The sequence below is a fragment of the Rana temporaria genome, chromosome 4, assembly GCF_905171775.1.
Source record: "Rana temporaria chromosome 4, aRanTem1.1, whole genome shotgun sequence".
NCBI classification, from domain to species: domain Eukaryota; kingdom Metazoa; phylum Chordata; class Amphibia; order Anura; family Ranidae; genus Rana; species Rana temporaria.
The window spans coordinates 321,545,974-321,565,583 of NC_053492.1; the positions used below are offsets into that span (position 1 = coordinate 321,545,974).

At 45.5% G+C, this 19,610-nt stretch overlaps 1 protein-coding gene across 1 annotated transcript in view; it reads left to right on the forward strand.

The window, feature by feature from the left end:
* The window catches only part of COG2 (component of oligomeric golgi complex 2), a 240,942-nt gene that overhangs the window by 150,992 nt on the left and 70,340 nt on the right, over nucleotides 1-19,610 (forward strand). Inside the window, 2 exon segments of the mRNA XM_040347789.1 lie at nucleotides 9,093-9,290; nucleotides 16,725-16,797. Of these exon segments, the coding sequence (XP_040203723.1) occupies nucleotides 9,093-9,290; nucleotides 16,725-16,797 (271 nt within the window).

Sequence of the window (19,610 nt, forward strand, 5' to 3'; positions counted from 1 at the left end):
GTGTGTCCTAGTTTGTGTTTCTTACTGTAGGGGGGCGTGGCTGGGCGTGTGACGTCACTGATCGTCGTTCCCTATGACAGGGAACAGACGATCAGTGACACTCTCACTAGGAAGCATGGGGAGAGGTTTGTTTACACTTCTCCCTATTCTTCCTCTCTGTGACCCGATCGCGGGTCCCGTGGGCACGGTCACCGAGGAAAGGACCGGCTCGCGACCCACGGCTGGGCTTCTTAAAGGGGACGTACCTGTACGTCCATATGCCCAGCCGTGTCATTCTGCCAACGTAAATAGTTGTGCGGCGGTCCTTAAGGGGTTAATGAATCTGCAGCAGAATAAAATTTGATAGGCTGATGGCAATAGAGCTTGATGGTGCACCTGTATCCTCCGCCTGCTCCTAAAAGCCATAACCTCATGCACAGGGGGGGTAAACTTCCATAGTGCACAGGGCCTTACATCTGTGTTACCGTCGCACACACACGCCTCCATACATTTGATCCCCATCAGACCCCCTCCATATTTGTGTTCCTCTTAGAACCACCAGCATATTTGTGTCCCGATCAGAGCCCCCTTCCATATTTGTGTTCTCATCAGAGCCCCCTTCCATATTTGTGTTCTCATCAGAGCCCCCTTCCATATTTGTGTTCTCATCAGAGCCCCCTTCCATATTTGTGTCCCCATCGATGCCCCCCTGCATATTTGTGTCCCCATCGATGCCCCCCTGCATATTTGTGTCCCCATCGATGCCCCCCTGCATATTTGTGTCCCCATCGATGCCCCCCTGCATATTTGTGTCCCCATATGAGCCCCCTGCACATTTGTGTCACCATCATACCCCCCTCTGCATATATGTGTCACCATCAGACCCCCCCCTGCACATTTGTGTCACCATCAGACCCCCCCCCTGCACATTTGTGTCACCATCAGACCCCCCCCCCTGCACATTTGTGTCACCATCAGACCCCCCCCCTGCACATTTGTGTCACCATCAGACCCCCCCCCCCTGCACATTTGTGTCACCATCAGACCCCCCCCCTGCACATTTGTGTCACCATCAGACCCCCCCCCTGCATCAGTGCCCCCCTCACATATTTACAGTATCTCACAAAAGTGAATACACCCCCCTCACATTTTGTAAATATTTTATTATATCTTTTATTGTGACAGAAGAAATTACACTTTGCTACAATGTAAAATAGTGAGTGCACAGCTTGTTTGACGGTGTGAATTTGCTGTTCCCTCAAAATAACTCCACACACAGCCATTAATGTCTAAACCACTGGTAACACAAGTGAGTAAACCCCTAAGTAAAAATGTCCGAATTGGTCTGCATGGCTGTCATCCCAGAAGGAAGCCTCTTCTAAAGATGATGCACAAGAAAGCCAGAAAACTGTGGAAGACAAGCAGACTAAGGACACAGATTACTGGAACCATGTCCTGTGGTCTGATGAGACCAAAAATAACTTATTTGGTACAGATGTCAAGCGTGTGTGGAGGCAACCAGGTGAGGAATACAAACACAAGTGTGTCTTGCCTTCAGTCAAGCATTGTGGTGGGAGTGCCATGGTCTGGGGCTGCATGAGTGCTGAAAAAACTGGGGAGCTACAGTTCATTGAGGGAACCAAGAATGCCAACATGTACTGTAACATACTGAAGCAGAGCATGAACCCCTCCCTTCAGAGATTGGGCCGCAAAGCAGTATTCCAACATAACGACCCCCAAACACACTTCCAAGGCGACCACTGCTTTGCTAAAGAAGCTGAGGGTAAAGGTGATGGACTGGCCAAGCATCCAGATCTAAACCCTATTGAGCATCTGTGGGGCATCCTCAAACGGAAGGTAAAGGAGCGCAAGGTCTCTTAACAGCCACAAGCTCTGTGATGTTGTCATGGAGGAGTGGAAGAGGACTCCAGTGGCAACCTTTGAAGCTCTGGTGAACACCATGCCCAAGAGGGTTTGCAGTGCTGGTAAATGGTGGGGGTCACACAAAATGTTGATATTTTGGGCCCAATTTGGACATTTTAACTTAGGGGTGTACTTTTGTTGCCAGCGATTTAGACATTAATGGCTGTGTGTTGAGTTATTTTGAGGGGACAGCACATTTTCACTGTTATACAAGCTGTACATTCACTACTTTACATTGTAGCAAAGTGTAATTTCTTCAGTGTTGTCACATGAAAAGATATAATAAAACATTTACAAAAATGTGAGGGGTGTACTCACTTTTTTGAGATAATGTATGTCCAAATCAGAGCCCCCCTGCATATTTATGTCCCCCTTGGAGCCCCCTTCCATATTTGTGTCCCCAACAGCACCAGCAGTGACATTTGTGGTTTTCACTCCCCTGAGCCTTTGAAGCAGCCAGCAAAACGGGTTAGGCTATCTCCCTGTCCACCAGAGCTTGAGCAGGAACTGACCATGCAGTGAGTCTGACGATTCAAGCTGTGGACTGGGACAACAGTCCCGGTGGGCTGGATGTGGCTTACTGGCCATACTTTGGAGACCCCTGATATATTCTATTTGTATGCACTCAAATTCATTTTAGTGTGTTTTTCCCTGAAAATTTGTGTTTTGATAAATGGCCTCTGTTTATTCTCCAAGGCCCCTGCTTTCAGAAAAAATATATTTGGGGTTCTAAGTATTTCTAGCAAACAAATGCTGAGTTTTAATGTGTATGAAAATCGCCCTGGACAGAGGCCCGGATTCACAAAGCACTTGCGCCAACGTATCTCCAGATACGCTGCGTAAGTGCAAATATGCGCCGTCGTATCTGTGCGCTGTACCCACAAACTAAGATACGCCTAAAAATAGGCTTCATCCCGCCGACGTAACTTGCCTATGCCGGCGTAGGGTGGGCGCACATTTACGCTGGCCGCATGGTGGCACTGCCATAGATTAGCCATTCAAATATGCAAATGAGGAAAATACGGCGATTCACGAACCTGCCCCCGCACGACGCAGGCTACGAGAGGTGCGCGTAAGTTGTACGTCGGCGTAAAGTTAAGCCCCATAAAGGAGGTGTAACTCAGCAGCAGACATGTAAAGGTCTGCATCAGGGAACAGAGGCTGGCGGTTTTTACGTAGTTTACGTTGGACATGTGTCTGGATGGGCGTAGATTACGTTTATGGCGTAGGCAGTGATCCGGTGTATATTAGGTAGTTGTTCCGACGTGGTTATGAGCATGCGCACGGGGATGCGTCCACGACACGACGCATGCGCAGTTCGTTCAACGTACTTGTCTGGCTCTCAAACCATCATTAGCATGGGGTCACGCCTCATTTGCATGACTTTGCATGGGGCAAGCCCACTTCCACCTACGCCGGCCTGCGCCTTCGAAATCTACACCACGCAGACGCAGCGTTGGGAGCAATAGCTTGCTGAATGCAGTGCTTGCCTCTCTACGCTGCATCGGCGTAACGTACAGGAGATACGCTACGGCAGCATAATTGTGCGCCGCTGTCTGTGAATCTGGGCCAAAGTGGTTGAAAGCAAAGTCAAGCTTTGAAAAAAAATGAATAAATGCTCATGATTTTGCATTCAATGTTTTTCTTTGGAGCCTGCAAAGTATTGCATCAGTGATCAATCAATTAGAGATGTAATTCCAGGCTCCTCCAGCTCCCTGCCTGCACCAAGGTACAGACTTTCAGTTGGAGTGGGGGCAGAAATCTCAATGGACTACGAGTGCGATGATCACTATACTCTTGTCTGGTGACAGACCGGACTTGCAGTTCGTTCATTTACAGGTCTCAGAAGTGACTGGCTTCGGGAGGGGGAGAAATATTGGGAAGAGTAAGGTTTTGGGTGACGGGTGCCCATTTGCACCATGTTACACCCTAAATACAACGTGGTGACAAAAATTGGAGTTAGTCTTTAAGTCGTTTTTACCATTTTGGAATATTGGAACTTTCTTGAGACCTAAAAAGCTTGTGTGTGTGTTCCAGGAGTCATTAAAGCCAGACCAAATTTAGTGTCATCAATATGCATTGGTTTACTTAACCACTTCAGCCCCGGAACCATTTTGCTGGTCAATGACCAGGCCACTTTTTGCGATTCGGCACTGTGTCGCTTTAACTGACAATTGCGCAGTCGTGTGACGTGGCTCCCAAACAAAATTGGCTCTTTTTTTCCCACAAATAGAGCTTTCTTTTGGTGGCATTTGATCACCTCTGCGGTTTTTATTTTTTGCGCTATAAACAAAAATAGAGCGCCAATTTTGAAAAAAAATGAATATTTTTTACTTTTTGCTGTAATAAATATCCCCCAAAAATATATAAAAAAAACTATTTTTTTCCTCAGTTTAGGCCGATACGTATTCTTCTACATATTTTTCGTAAAAAAATCGCAATAAGCGTTTATTGATTTTTTTTTTTTTGCGCAAAAGTTATAGTGTCTACAAAATAGGAGATAGATTTATGGCATTTTTTATTAATATTTTTTTTTTTACTAGTAATGGCGGCGATCTGCGATTTTTATCGGTACTGTGACCTTATGGCGGACACTTCGGACACTTTTGACACATTATTGGGACCATTGGCATTTTTATAGCGATCAGTGCTATAAAAATGCTTTGATTACTGTAAAAATTTCACTGGCAGGGCTCCCCCTTTATCTGGAGGGCAGATTCCTATTTGCTTCAGCAACCTTCACATGTAGCTCACTTATCCTCTCATCTGGAAGAATTCTTCACTGTTAATGAGGGATCTGTTTCTAACCCTTTCTCCATTTGGTGTGCCCATAAGGCCTACATTAGGGGTATAATGATACAACTTAGTGCCCGGGCAAGGAAGCAGAGAGCACAACAACTAGACTCCATCCTTACCAAAATTGCCTCACTTGAACCACTAAACAAGCAGACTCCTGATGTCTCGATAGCTACTCAGTTATACAATTTGCGCGTTGACCTCAGGAGACTGCTACTTGAACGCTATGACAAACACGTCCAATCCCTCAAATTGTCCCACTACGCGTCCGGCAACCGGGCAGGCAAACTCCTGGCACAACGCCTAAAAAGTCGCAGAATTAAAGCCAACATCCCCTTCCTAGTTAAACAGATAGATGGCAGCAAATTATACAACCCTCAAGACATAGCAAATTCTTTTGCGGAGTATTACTCCACCCTGTATAATCTCCGAGAGGACCCCTCCACGCCCCAACCGGTAGAGGAGGCAATTCGCTCCTTTCTGGCTGACCTAGCACTGCCCACTTTGTCCCGCACCCAGCTGGATTCTCTTAATGCTCCGATCACGGAACCCGAAATTAAACGAGCAATCAAAACCACCCCCATAGGGAAGTCCCCGGGGCCAGATGGACTCCCTAATTCCTACTATAAGACCTTTGGCTCTCTCCTAGCTCCCGCACTGGGTAAGGTATTTTCTGAAGCAATGCTCTCTGCTTCGTTCCCGAGCGAAATGCTCAAAGCTTTTATTGTAACTATCCCAAAGCCGGGGAAAACACCTACTACGCCTGCGAATTTTCGACCTATCTCCCTATTAAACACGGATGTGAAATTATATGCCAAAATACTAGCGTCCAGACTGCTCCCACTCCTACCATCTCTGGTGAAACCAGACCAGACAGGGTTCACCTCAGGCAGACAATCATCAGATGCGACCAGAAGAGTGATAGACCTGGTTCACCATGCGGGGACCTCTCGGACGCCTTCTCTGCTCCTTTCCTTGGATGCAGAGAAGGCTTTCGACAGGGTTCACTGGGGATATATGTCCCAGGTACTGGAGAAATTTGGGTTCTCCGGCCCCATCTTGACAGCAATTCTGGCACTGTATTCCTCTCCTTGCGCACAGGTGTATACCTCAGGTATGCTTTCCTCCACTTTCAAAATCTCCAACGGCACTAGGCAGGGGTGTCCCCTGTCCCCCTCCATATTCAACCTACTTGTAGAACCCCTAGCAGAAAAAATTAGAGCCCACGCTGATATCCCGGGGTTTGTGTTAGCTGGCAGGTCCCACAATATAAGTCTGTTTGCGGACGACATTATTCTCTTTTTAACCTCACCCACCTCTTCTCTGTCCCAAGCACACAGTGTTCTCGCAGAATTTAGCCGTATATCCTACTATAAAATTAACTACACCAAATCTTTCATACTGGGTCTCAATCTCTCTCCCCACCTCCAATCCCGCCTACAGGCCTCCTTCCCATACTCCTGGGCTGCGTCCAGCATACAATACCTGGGGATCCAAATCACAGCAGACTCAGCGAAACTGGCCGATATTAACTACATCCCTCTGATAGACAAAATTGCCAAGGAGGCAGCTCGCCTAGCCAAGGTCGAACTGACGTGGTCGGGACGCTTGGCCTCCTTTAAAATGTTGCTCCTTCCCCAAATCTTATACATCTTTCGTACACTCCCTATCCCACTGAAATGCAACCACCTTAGATCCTTGAACGGCATTCTTAATCGCTACATATGGGGTCCCAAGCGCCCTGCTGATTAGACATAGGTCGGTAGGGGGCATGGGCTTGATTGACATTAAGGACTACCACCGAGCAGCTATTCTTACCCAGATTAGACGTTGGATATCCCCTACCCCCGACATCCTTTGGTGTGGCATAGAAAAAGCCCTTAGCCCAACCAAGGATCTCCTCAGTACATTGATACTTGACACCTGGAGACCTCTCCCATTACGGCAACTCCCGTTAACTTTCCAGGCCTCCATATTAGCCTGGAGAGAACTATGTGCCTTGGCACATACATCCTCCAGCACCATTTCTGTGCCAATCCCTATTGACACCCTATCAGATGCGGTACCGTACACCACATTCTCCAACTGGGCCGTTAAAGGCATCACTTGGCTGGATGACTTATATTGCCACAATACGCTCAAATCATTTGAAACGCTTGCCGCGGCACACGGCCTGCAGCAAAATGACAGCTTTAAACATACGCAGGCCTCCCATTTTCTTAACTCTCTGCAATCCCGTAGGGTACTGATTCAGGATGCTGTATGGCAATTTTACACTAAAACGACCCCTCCCTCTAAAGGAATCTCCCTTTTCTATAATCTGTTCCAGGATAAACTACTGTTCAATAAGTCCCCCCCACTTTGTAAGTGGGAAACAGATTTGGGCGAAACATTTTCTCCGAGTTAATGGAAATACTCATTCAATCTTATTTACAAAGCATCCAGGTGTATTAACCACTGGGAGCTATCCCAAAAAATAGCCCTCTGCTGGTACCTAACCCCATATCGCATAGCTCAATTTTATCCCTCGGCCTCCCCGCTGTGCTGGAGAGACTGTGGAGAAGTGGGCAATATTTTCCATGTATTTTGGCAGTGTAAGAACCTAACAAGTTATTGGAGGGGTGTCTTTAGGTGTATTTCACGTATGACGGGTATATTAACCCCCCCCCAGCCCTGAACTGGCGCTATTGAATCTGGGAATGGAGGGATTTCCCCTAGACTTTCGAGTGGTAGTCACCCACATCCTGCTAGCTGCTAGGCTGTTGGTGACTAGAAACTGGAAATCACATACAGTGCCTAGTGTAACTGAGGTCCTAGAAATGACCAGAAACAACTACGTCTTTGAGTCTCTCTTGGCAAACAGGGAGGGTAGAAGAGCGAAATTTTACTCCCAATGGAAACCCTGGACAGACTGGTTCCGTGTGCAGTGAACTTAAAAATTTTGAAATGTCTTCCTCTGTTATGTTCATTTTTTGATATTGCCTAAACAAATACCCACATGAGATTATACTGTTAAAAGTCCCACAGGTGTCCATCTCATCCTCCCTCTCCTTCCCCCTTCCATTACCCTCTCCTTTCCATCCCCTCCTCACCCCCCCTTCCTTCCCTTCCTTCCTCCCCCTCCTACCCCCCCCCACCCAACCCCTCCCCTCCCTGACCTCCATCCACACTACTCCACTTTCCCCAATACACTCCTTAATGTATTGTCTGAGTATGGAAGGCTGTAACGGCGGACGCCTTATTCTTCATGCTTTAATGTTATGATACTTGACTGCCTAACCATGCTCACTTGGTTTAATCTGCCCTGGTTTGATGTTGTCAACGTTGTCTATATCTTCCCTACTGTTCCATGGGAAATTATGTGAGTGTTTTCTACCTTTGTACTCTGGTAAAAACTTTTCTCTCAATAAAAATTATTGTAATAAAAAAAAAAAAAAAAATTTCACTGGCAGGGAAGGGATTAATGCTAGGGGCAAGGAAGGGGTTAATTATGTTCCCTGTGTGTGTTATAACTGAAGGGGAGTGGGACTGACTAGGGAAAATGACAGATCGCTGTTCATACATTGTATGAACATGCGATCAGTCATTTCTCTCCCTGAAAGGACCGGGAGCTGTGTGTTTACACACACAGCTCCCAGTTCTCGCTCTGTAACGTGCGATCGCGGGTGACCGGCAGTGATATATTACGTGATTTTGCGCAGTTGAGTCGACCTTCCGCCGTAAAACTACGGTGGGCGGTCGGCAAGCGGTTAACAGCAACTATAATTTGGCTACATATGTAATTTTTAACTTTTCTTTTCATTAAAGGACTTTTCATTTTAATAAAGCTTTTATTTGCTACATTGTTTGAATGAAAATCCTGTGCCTCGTTTTATTATAGGGTTACAAATTAACAAAACTGAACTTACAAATAAAAATATACAGTATTTATTGGCATATAACACTCACTTTTTTACCCTGAAAATAGAGGGTAAACTGTGCCTGCGTGTTATACGCAGGGTTCTGTGGAAAGTTTTTTTTCCTGAAACTTCCCTCCTAAAGTTAGGGTGCGTATTATACGCCGCTATATAGATTGTATTTATTTATTTTTAATATTATTTGCTGTCTATCAAAGTGTAAATTAATGTTACCTTAGCACAGTAGTGAAGTGTAAATATAGATTGTAGGCTGTAAGCAGTACTTTTAGCATTGTTTAATCGTTCCCTCACTTCACGTTCTTAGTTATTTTTAAGTTCGGCAGAGATCTTTTTTAAATTTGTTTGTTTTTTTACATCTATTCTTAGCATGCTAAATATTTATTCAAAACTCATTAACTTTCCTGCCAGACCATTTTTTTCCCTTAATTTTTCACAAGCTAATGTTTTTTTTTTCTGTGTACTCTGACAATTTTACAGGTGACTTCCCGTGTTACTTCAGAATGCAATGTCTCTGAGACTAAAGGTTTTACACAAAATACTAACAAAGATACAGCTCCTGCATGTGTGGTTTCTGAAGAACAAGTTTCTACATCGCCTCCAGAGACCCAGTCATCCAGATTATCAACACACCAGTTAATTCTGCTTGTTGCAGATGTGGATAAAATCATAGATCAGGTAGGTAGGCAACAGTCTATAATTTTCAGTGTTTTTGCATTTACAATACATTAGTATATGCATATGGTTATAATTAGAAAAATGTTATCTCGGATAATCTTGGTTTGATGGTAAGCACATAAAAATAGCATAAACATATTATATGTTGTATATTCGGTGATCACATTTTCATGTAGGTTCCTAACCTCTTGGTGCTGGCTGTACGCATATATGCGGCCACTTGGCAGGTGAGCAGCAACACCAGGCGGCAGCATATACAACTTGTTCAAACAACTTGCCATGCTGAGAGCGCTCTCCCTGCACACTCCCATTACAGTAGCTGGCGGGTTCCGATGCATACTCGCGATTGGTAGCTTTCCGATTATGTGACCACTGTGACAGCCAATTAGTGGTCACATGACCCGAATGCCCACCTCCTGGATTTTAGAACTCTTAAAGAGCCAGGAGGCTGTCAGCACAAAGGGGTTAAACAAAAAAACATTAAAAAAAATCCTGTATTAAAAATGATATTGCATGTAGAGATATGACTATAGAAAAATCCAAAGCATAAAAAAAGCACATGAAGGTGTGGGAAGATGGCAACTATCCCCCTACAAGAGCTATGTGTAGTCTGTGGAAAAAGTTTGTTGGTACACACAACTACCCAAAGATGACACTAATGTCCACTTTAATAATTACAGGATGCAGTAAAACAATGGGGGCTATTTATGAAAGGAAAATCCACTTTGCACTACAAGTGCACTTGAAAGTGCAGTCGCTGTAAATCTGAGGGGTAGATCCGAAATAAGGGGAAGCTCTGCTGATTTTATTATCCAATCATGTGCAAGCTAAAATGCTGTTTTTTCCTTGCATGTCTCCCTCAGATCTACAGCCACTGCACTTCCAAGTGCAATTGCAATGCACTTGTAGTGCAAAGTGTATTTTCCTTTAGTAAATAACCCCCAATGTCTACTTCAGTTAGGAACCACATAAACAATGCCAGAAGAATGCACACAAATTTGGCAGTACTGCAGTGCGCTGTTGAGCAGTAAACTCTACGCAGTCCTCGTGGCCACTCGAGTAAGGGGAATAATGGGATGATCATGCTCAACCCGGTAAGCATTTGGAAATGGTGAAAAAGACCTTAAAGGAGTTGTAAAGGAAAACATATTTTTTGCTCAAATGACTGTTTACAGGGTATAGAGACATAATAGTTAACTGATTCCTTTTAAAAACGATTACAAATAGATAAAAATCAATCATAAAATGTACCTGTAGTTTCAGTTTCGTTTTTGCATGTTATCCTGCCTCTGTGCTGTATAGAGCCATAGAGAAGTGATGGTTTGGAAAACGAAACTAGAAGCTTCCAGTACTGTGGTCCTCAGGAAACAGACAACCAGGAAGTGTCCAGAACAGAGCAGAATTACAGCAACATCAGAGCAAAAACGAACAATGAGGACAGGACTGCAGTAAGGTAAGGGAAGCTATTTAGCTGAAACAAAATTTTCCTTTAGTGACCCTTTAAGCTTTAAGATGTAAAAAGCCAGTCCCAAGGTACTCATACCTGGAAGACCAGAGTAGACCTCACCAGAAATTGTGTCACCTGGAAGTGAGGTCACCACTGGTCCACCGAGTCGATACACTGGAAGGGAAAGAAAAACTTAACGAACCTTGGATAATGCACTTTAAGGGACAGCAAGTCTGAAGATGGAGCCCCAAAAAAACATTTAAATAAAGCAGGACTATTACATGCAGGGGAAGAAGCTAAAGCTAAAAAAGGAAGCCAGTGTCCCTCCAAACTGTCCATTCATGTAATAGTATTAAAAGCATCAAAATTTAATTGAGATTGGGCGTTGCTGAGTGGCATGTGAGAGGACGTGCATCACGGAGCTCTTCCAACGATCCTTTTCCCAGCCTGCAATAGCACCAGGAATCGGGCTGAATCCTGCACAGGAACCCTCCTAGACATACCCGGAGGCCTCGGCAGCAATTACAGGAGTCATGCTGACCTGCAAACAGATTGAGACCGGACCGCCGGAAATCCAACATGGCGCCACAGCTCCTCTCTCACAGCGCGCACAAGGCATGGAGAAGGCAAAGGAATCGGGTAAGCCACCAAAAACCCCCAGAGGGACAGGGAGAGACCCACCAAGAGACATGTTTTACAATGCACAGAAGCTAGCGGGCCCGGCGGGGGATTTGGGAGTGGGGAGGATATGCTGGCTACCCCTGAAGTTTTCCACACACAGCCAGAGGATGAGACATGCACACAGGGCCCTGCAGTTTCACCCAGGCATAGCCTGCCAGACATGGAGGAGGAGGTAGAGGGTGAGGATGCTGAGCAACCCTCCCTTGCAGAAATACTGAGAGCGATGCACAAGTGTACAGCATCAGTGCACACTCTGCAGGAGCACTTCGGAGGCTTGAAGGAAGAACTAGGGTTCATTAGGCATGATTTGCAGAAAACAAGGGAGCGCACTACAGCCACAGAGGTCAGCATCAGTGAGCTGGAAGACAAAATAATGCTGCTGCTAAGAGACGTGCAAATAACAGCCAGAGTTGCCTAAGCAAATGAACTTAAATCTGACGATATCGAAAATCGTTTGAGGCGTAACAATATTCGCACAGTGGGGCTCCCAGAGAAGACGGAGGGGAGGCACCCCACAGTTTGTTGAGCAATGGCTTCTACAGGTGTTTGGGAAGGAAGTGTTTCCCCCGCCGTAGTGGAGCGGGCGCATAGAGTACTACCTAGGCCCCTCCAACCAGGGCACCTGCCGCGCACCATGATAGCCAGGTTACTCAATTATAAGGACAAAGAAATTGTGCTCTGACAGGCAAGAGAGCGATGCAACATTCAATTCAATAGGGCCTGCATCTCATTTTATTCTGACTACTCAGTGGAGATACAGAAATGCAGAGCTAGATTTACTGATGTTAAAAAAAGGCTGCAACGTCTCTCGACACTCTGGATCACGGCAAGCGGCCAGTCTCATTTTTTTTGAGACGCCGACCGATGCGTCCTCATGGCTGGACGCCAATGAGCATATTTTTCGTCAAGCGGATAGAGGAGCAGCAGAGGGTGATTGATCTGACATCCCTGAGATTCCGGACACACACAGAGAAGTTTATCCATGTTTGGCTGGAAAGCTGAATTCACAAAAGTTTAGTGACTCTTTAGTCTTAACTTTCCATAAGTTTTCCCAAGCAGTACTTGGAGTTTATGGTCGAGTTTCCATGAGACCCGAAGTTTTTTGTTTACATTATTACTTTTTTCTATTTGTCTCTACAACACCCACCTTTCCGCCTGCAGGTTAGAGGGCTTTCCCTCCACGCATTGGGGGCTCTACCGGAAGCGGGGTGCTTTGATTGCTGGTTTTACAGCTTTATTATTTTTAAACATATTCTCACAGCTACAGCTCAAGACAGAACCAGCAAGCATGCAGGAAGGACTTTGATCCGAGTGGATCTCTCATCCATGCCAACAGGATCTACTGTACGTATGATTCGGGTACTTTATTTTTGTCACACTTGGCGCACCAAACTGCTACACACCCTATGGCGCCTAGGGTACACATGATGCCTTGTCCTACATTTTCCCTAAGAGTACATGTAGATGTGTTCTGTTCCTTTGCTTTCATGGAACATTAGAGGTGTCCAGTGCCCTCTAAAGCGTACCATGGTTACCATTATCCTGAAGAAATATTCCCCCGCTATTTACGCACTGCAGGAGACTCGCCTTGTGTCGGAAACGGTTTCTTGTCTGGGTTTCTCTTCAGTAGGCTTAAGCGTACCATTCCACCCATACCTCTTCTTCCAGGGGGGTGAGTGTGATGGTACATTGCGCCCTGGATTTCCAGATGCTAGATAAATTGATAGATGATGAAGGGCGTTTTGTTTTATTGTGTAAAATGTATACTTGCAGCCATTTATGTGCCTCCCCCCCTTTCAATTCAGAGGTCTTAAGGATATTGTTGACGTATAAATTGTGCCATCCCGATGTTCCCCGTCTTGTTGTAGGTGATTTAAACTGTTTTATGGATCCAGTTCTGGGCAAACATCCGCCTCCGGTGACTTCCCGCACCAAGGTTTGAACAGCATTGCGAAAATTCACAGAGGATGCAGGATGGATTGACCCGTGGCGTAGCCGTAACCCACTGCAAAAGCAATTCTCCTGTAATTCCAAAACTCACTCCTCCCTGTCGGGAATCGACCTGTTTGTGCACACCCCAGACGACACACCTACTGGAGGACCTTGGATACCTGGTGAGGGGAGTATCAGATCATTCTCCTCTATTGGTCGCCTTAATTGCTAGGCCTGCCTAGGGCACCGTGGAAGCTCAACGCATTTTGGCTTTTTCCCCTGCCGTGAACGGATAACGGCTGAGATCTCTGGGTTCTGGCGGTGCCATGAGGATCATTCTGATTTGGAATTGACCTGGGAGACGATTAAAGTGTTTCTTAGGGGAATCTTGATTACAGAGGTCACAGACATTCAATCTAAAATTAATGACATTAGGGATCAGACTGAACAGTTGGTGAGCCGACTAGAGGCAGAATTTGTTGCAGACCCCTCTGATGCAGCTAGAAGCGTGGCTGGCTGCACAGGAGGCGGTTGATCGGATCACGAGGGAGGCGGCTGATCGGATCACGAGGGAGGCGGCAAACAGTTTTTTTAATAAACGGGCCTTCTATGAGGAAGTTGAGCAGACAGGCCACTATTCTTGCCAGTAGATGAAGGCCTCCCAAACAACTCCGTCCATCGGAGCACTATGCACTGAGAAAGGGAGGATGGTAAACAACCCTACGCCAATTATGAAGGAACTGGTAAGGTTCTACTCTGACTTTTATCGGTCTCGGGTGACCTACTCAACCACTGACTTACAGGAGTACCTGCAGAGAATTGAGCTGCCTGGTCTGTCGATTTCTCAGCGGGCATTCCTGGACTCCCCAATTAAACTTGAGGAATTGCAAAAGGGTCTTGGCCTTTTCCCGAATTCCAAGGCTCCCATGGATAATGGTCTTCCTATGGAAGTTTTTAAACAATATGGGGGAATTATCTTATTGCATCTGTTTAAAGGTCCTTAATTATGCTAGAGATTGCCAGTCTCTGCCTGACTAGAGCTAGTATTGTACTTCTCTTAAAACCGGGTAAAGCTCTATTGGACACGGGCTCTTACAGACCAATATCGCTCTTACAGAGCGGTATGAAAAATCTGGCGAAGGTCTTGGCCCTGCGACTTAACAGGGCCATCTCCTCCATTATCCACTCGGACCAGTCAGGATTTATGCCCCTGAAGTCCACGGCCATTAACCTCCCTAGACTTTACCTGAATCTCCAGATGCACTTCACCTCTCACCTCACCTGTTTTTCAGACATTTATTTTAAATCATAACTGTTATCACTATTATTGTGAATGTTTAAAATTTACTACAAAATATCTGCCGGCAGTGATTGACTTGGGGGGTATCAAGGGTTAACACTGTAGTTAACCATACCCAGCGACGATCACTGTATCTGCTGGCACTTAGATTGTGGTCCTGCGAGCTGAAAAGTCTTTGTACAGGGCTGAGTGTGCCATTGTTGCATATCCGACAGTGCGTGTGAGTTTTTGAAGGTGACTGGGGTCTGACACTGTATTTTTTTCAGTCGTCAGGAGTTTATTGTGAATGATGATTCTTTATACTACCTTACAAAAGCCGGTTTCAGTTTTTCTACAAAACCTGTAAGTCCAGCAGATACTGTTATGGCTTGTACACAAGATCGGAATTTCCGATGAAAAAAGTCAGATGGATTTTTTTCATTGGATATTCCGATTGTGTGTGGGCCCTATCGGACTCTTTTTTTCCGTCGGAGTTTAGAAATAGAACAGGTCTTAATTTTTTTTCCCGATGGAAAAAAATCCTATCGTAAATAACATTATCGTAAAATACAGTCGGAATTTGGTCTGACAGTGTGTATGCAAGACAGCTTGAACGGAATTCTGACGGAAAATTCCATCGGAAATTCCGATCGTGTGTACAGGACATTAGACTTTAAAAAAAAACATTTTGTAAACGCTGCTGTAATGATTTTTTTTTTTTTTTTTCTAAGGTTAAATTCCTTTATAACTTTGATATTTAACTTCACTCATTTGCAGCTAATGCCTTTCAGACCATTTTAAATCTTCCAAATCTCATTTAACCCTTTCACGCCGAGCGTACGCATATATGCGTCCTCGGCTTTCAGGGGTTGTACCGGGATGATGCCTGCAGCCGCAGGCATCATCCCGGTACCGTTGTTTAGAGCGGGCGATCGGCTTTCCAAACATAACAACCGATACGGCTAAAAGCCGCTCGGTTGTTATGCCGGAGGAGCGGGAGGGGACATCCCCCCCCTCCCGCCACCTCTCGCCGCTCTGACCGGGCCTCCCGTCCCACCGGGAGACCCGATCCACGATCCGGCGCCTCCAGCGTCTCGGCGCGCTCTGAAACAAAGCCGTAAACGGCTTTGATTCAGTGTCCGCATTGAAACAACGGAAGCGGCGTCATGACGTCACTTCCGGGTTTCTCGGCTGCCAATGGCGCCGGATTTAAAAAAGTACACAGTATTCAGAATCGCCGTTTTCGGCGATCTGAATACTTTGAAGTGCAAAGGAGGGCTCGGAGGTCTTTTAGACCCCCGATCCCTCCATAAAGAGTACCTGTCACGACCTATTGCTGTCACAAGGGATGTTTACATTCCTTGTGACAGCAATAAAAGTGATCAAAATGTAAAAAAAAAAAAAAAAAAAATTTTATATTAGAAAAAATAAATAAATAAATAAGAAAACAAAAAAAAAATTTTTTAAAGCGCCCCGCGAGCTTGCGCAGCAAAGAAAGCGCATACGGAAGTCGCGCCCGCATATGAAAACGGTGTTCAAATAACACATGTGAGGTATCGCCGCGATCGTAAGAGCGAGAGCAATAATTATAGCACTAGGCCTACTCTGTAACTCTTACCTGGTAACCGTAAAAAAAGTTTAAAGCGTCGCCTATGGAGATTTTTAGTTACCGTAGTTTGTCGCCATTCCACGAGTGCGTGCAATTATAAAGCGTGTCATGCTTGGTATCTATTTACTCGGCGTAACATCATCTTTCACATTATGCAAAAAAATTGGGCTAATTTTACTTTTTCATTTTTTTAAAATTCATGAAAGTACATTTTTCCCAAAAAGTTGTGTTTAAAACACCGCCGCACAAATACCGTATGACATAAAATATTGCAACAATCGCCATTTTATTCTCTAGATTCTCTGCTAAAAATATATATATAATGTTTGGGGGTTCTAAGTAATTTTCTAGCCCAAAATATGGATTTTAACTTGTAAACACCAAATGTCATACATAGGCATAGGCATGAAAGGGTTAAGATACAGTTTTACTTGCTTCATTGTAACTGCTCCATGTTTATTAATCTGTATTTATTTATTTTTCTAGACACCAAAATTAACCGACATGATTGAAACCAAACTCTGCCTCATTGGCTTTAAAAACATGGCAGTAATAACAGGTATGATAATTTTTTTCTATTTCTAATTTTTTTAATCCAGTAGAGGCTTATTTCCGAAGTCATCCTCCAGGGAGGTTATATGAAAGGTAGGGCATGCCCACCTGCAGGAAAAAACATACACAAAGATGTTTAAAGCTCCCTCACAGCTCCTTCTCTTTAGTTTTTGTTTCCTGCATCACCTTCCAGCACATTTTTAGGTAGCTCCCTGTTGTTTTCCTGTCTCCTGTTTTCCAAAAAAGATGATTGAGAATCCCTCTACCTAACCATAGCTTGAGTTGCAGGCAGGTTGACCTGTTAGCTGCTGATGAAAAGAGATATGGAAAAGTTACTTGGGCAAAGTCGCTTCCTCCTTCCAGCAATCTGGTTGGGGCTCTCTAGCCTTATGCTGGTGTGGTGGACTAGAACACCCTACCTTCTAAATAGTCCTGTGACATGCTTTGTCAATTCCCACAGGCAATGGTTGCATGGATGGATAAAGTAGGAACCCTGCTTTCTGACCCAGATGTTTGTTGGCAAGGTAGATGCCAGTCCCAGAAGTGATGCGCAGCTATTTCAAACCTGGCTTGCCCCTGACCATGTGTTGGTAGCATGTGTGACCGGTAGTTTAGTGCATGGTTGACATGATGATGAAAGCATGGTGTGCTGTAGTGGGGGGAGCCTGACCTTTTGGCAACTGAAACGTGCATAGAGTTGGCACCTTGAAGAGACCACCTAGTCACCGGTGGGAGGAAGTTGAGCCCACTTCCTAAAGCAGAACTTGCTGTGAGACTATCCTCTAAAGGATGATGCATGATGGCGGAGGACCGATTGGTGCACTGCCTTGATAGGCTACTTCCTTGTCTCTCAGTTTTGTTTATTATGTCAAAGCACCAGACAAGTCTGAGCTCAACATCAGGCCTAAGAATAAATGTGTCAAAAATGTATCCACAACCATATAGCAATCACAGTTGTGAGGTGGATCAATGAACTACAGGAAATGTCAGTAAAGGAACAATACCCAACTCTTTCCTGACACTGCTGACCCCATATTTTTTTATTAAGGTATCTGCCACCATACACAAGACAGTGATTCCTCCATCTGCAGTAATCCAGTCATAAAATGTTTTTACAATACATTGAGGCCTTCAGAAAAATAAAGATATCTACAGGTCTCGAAACATCAATCACTATATAGAACAAGTCGGGTACTACACCTCAAAAGTCTATAAGTGTCCTATCAAGATTACAGCTCACTTCCCCTGATTTCCTGCAACATCCTGTGCCAATAAGGCCAGGGCCACCATTGAGCAGATCTGCAAAGCAACCTTTTAGACATAGAAGGTCAATCCTGCAATCTTGTGAAGTCCTGGCATTCAGGTGTAAGGTCCTTAGGGCTGTAGTCCCCCTTAAAGGGGTTGTAAAGGTAAATGTTTTTTCACCTTAAGGTGAAAAAACATCCAACAATAAACAATATTGCCCCCCCCCCCCCCGTGCCCCTGTTTTACTTACCTGAGCCCTCGAAAGTCCCGCGCTCGCCCCCATCATCCTCCTCGAGCCTGGCCGTTGATTGGCTACACTGGATGGATTGAAAGCAGCGCAGCCATAGGCTCTCGCTGCTGTCAATCACATCCAATGATGCGGCCTGCAGGGGGCGGGGCCGAGTGATACAGTAATAGCCGCCGGCTGTATCACGTGAGCGCACCCGCAGGAACTCAACACCATGCGAGCTCGCTCGCATGAAGGTGTAGAGTTCTTGTGGGGAGGAGCCAAGACAGCCGCCGAGGGACCCCAGAAGACCAGGTTCGGGGACACTCTGTGCAAAACGAGCTGCACAGTGGAGGCAAGTATAACATGTTATTTAAAAAAATTAAATAATTAACTTTACAACCCCTTTAAGTATGCATCTTTGTAGCCTCTATGTGACCATCATGGAACGATGACTTGGGAAAACACAAGTTATTACTTGATAACTTTTTTCAAAAATCTTCCAAGATGGCAAGTTTTCCCTGCACATCCATTGCATTGCTGTGCAGGCTTTTCAGGTTTTTTTTGATCCATGTAACATTGTGTCTATTGCAAAGGCATGCTTGGGGGTGCTGGTAAATTTTGTCCTATGACATTTCCCAGATCTCCATGAAGCTTCCAACATTGTTGGAAAGGTGTTGAGCATCTTTTTATGTCTCTATCCCATCGTATTAAAGCAATTGTAACCCTGAAAAGAAAAACCATGCTCCTGTTCCTTTAAAGCACGAGATATAGCACAGTACTTTTGCCAGGGGGTGACGGTACTCGGGTACTCCTGATGGAGGTGACGGGTACTCAGGTACTCCCGATGAAGGTGACAGGTACACCTGATGGGGGTGACGGGTACTCAGGTATTCCTGATGGAGGTGATGGGTACTTGGGTACTTCTGATGGAGGTGACCGGTACTCAGGTACACCTGATGGGGGTGACTGGTACTCAGGTACACCTGATGGGGGTGACTGGTACTCAGGTACACCTGATGGGGGTGACGGGTACTCAGGTACTCCTGATGGAGGTGACGGGTACTCGGGTACTCCTGATGGAGGTGACGGGTACTCGGGTACTCCTGATGGAGGTGACGGGTACTCTTGATGGGGGGTGACAGGTACTCAGGTACTTTTGATGGGGGGGGGGCGCTTCGGGTACTCAGGTACTCCTGATGGAGGTGACAGGTACTCAGGTACTCCTGATGGAGGTGACGGGTACTCGGGTACTCCTGATGGAGGTGACGGGTACTCTTGATGGGGGGTGACAGGTACTCAGGTACTCTTGATGGGGGGGGCGCTTCGGGCCCCCGGGGGCGCACACG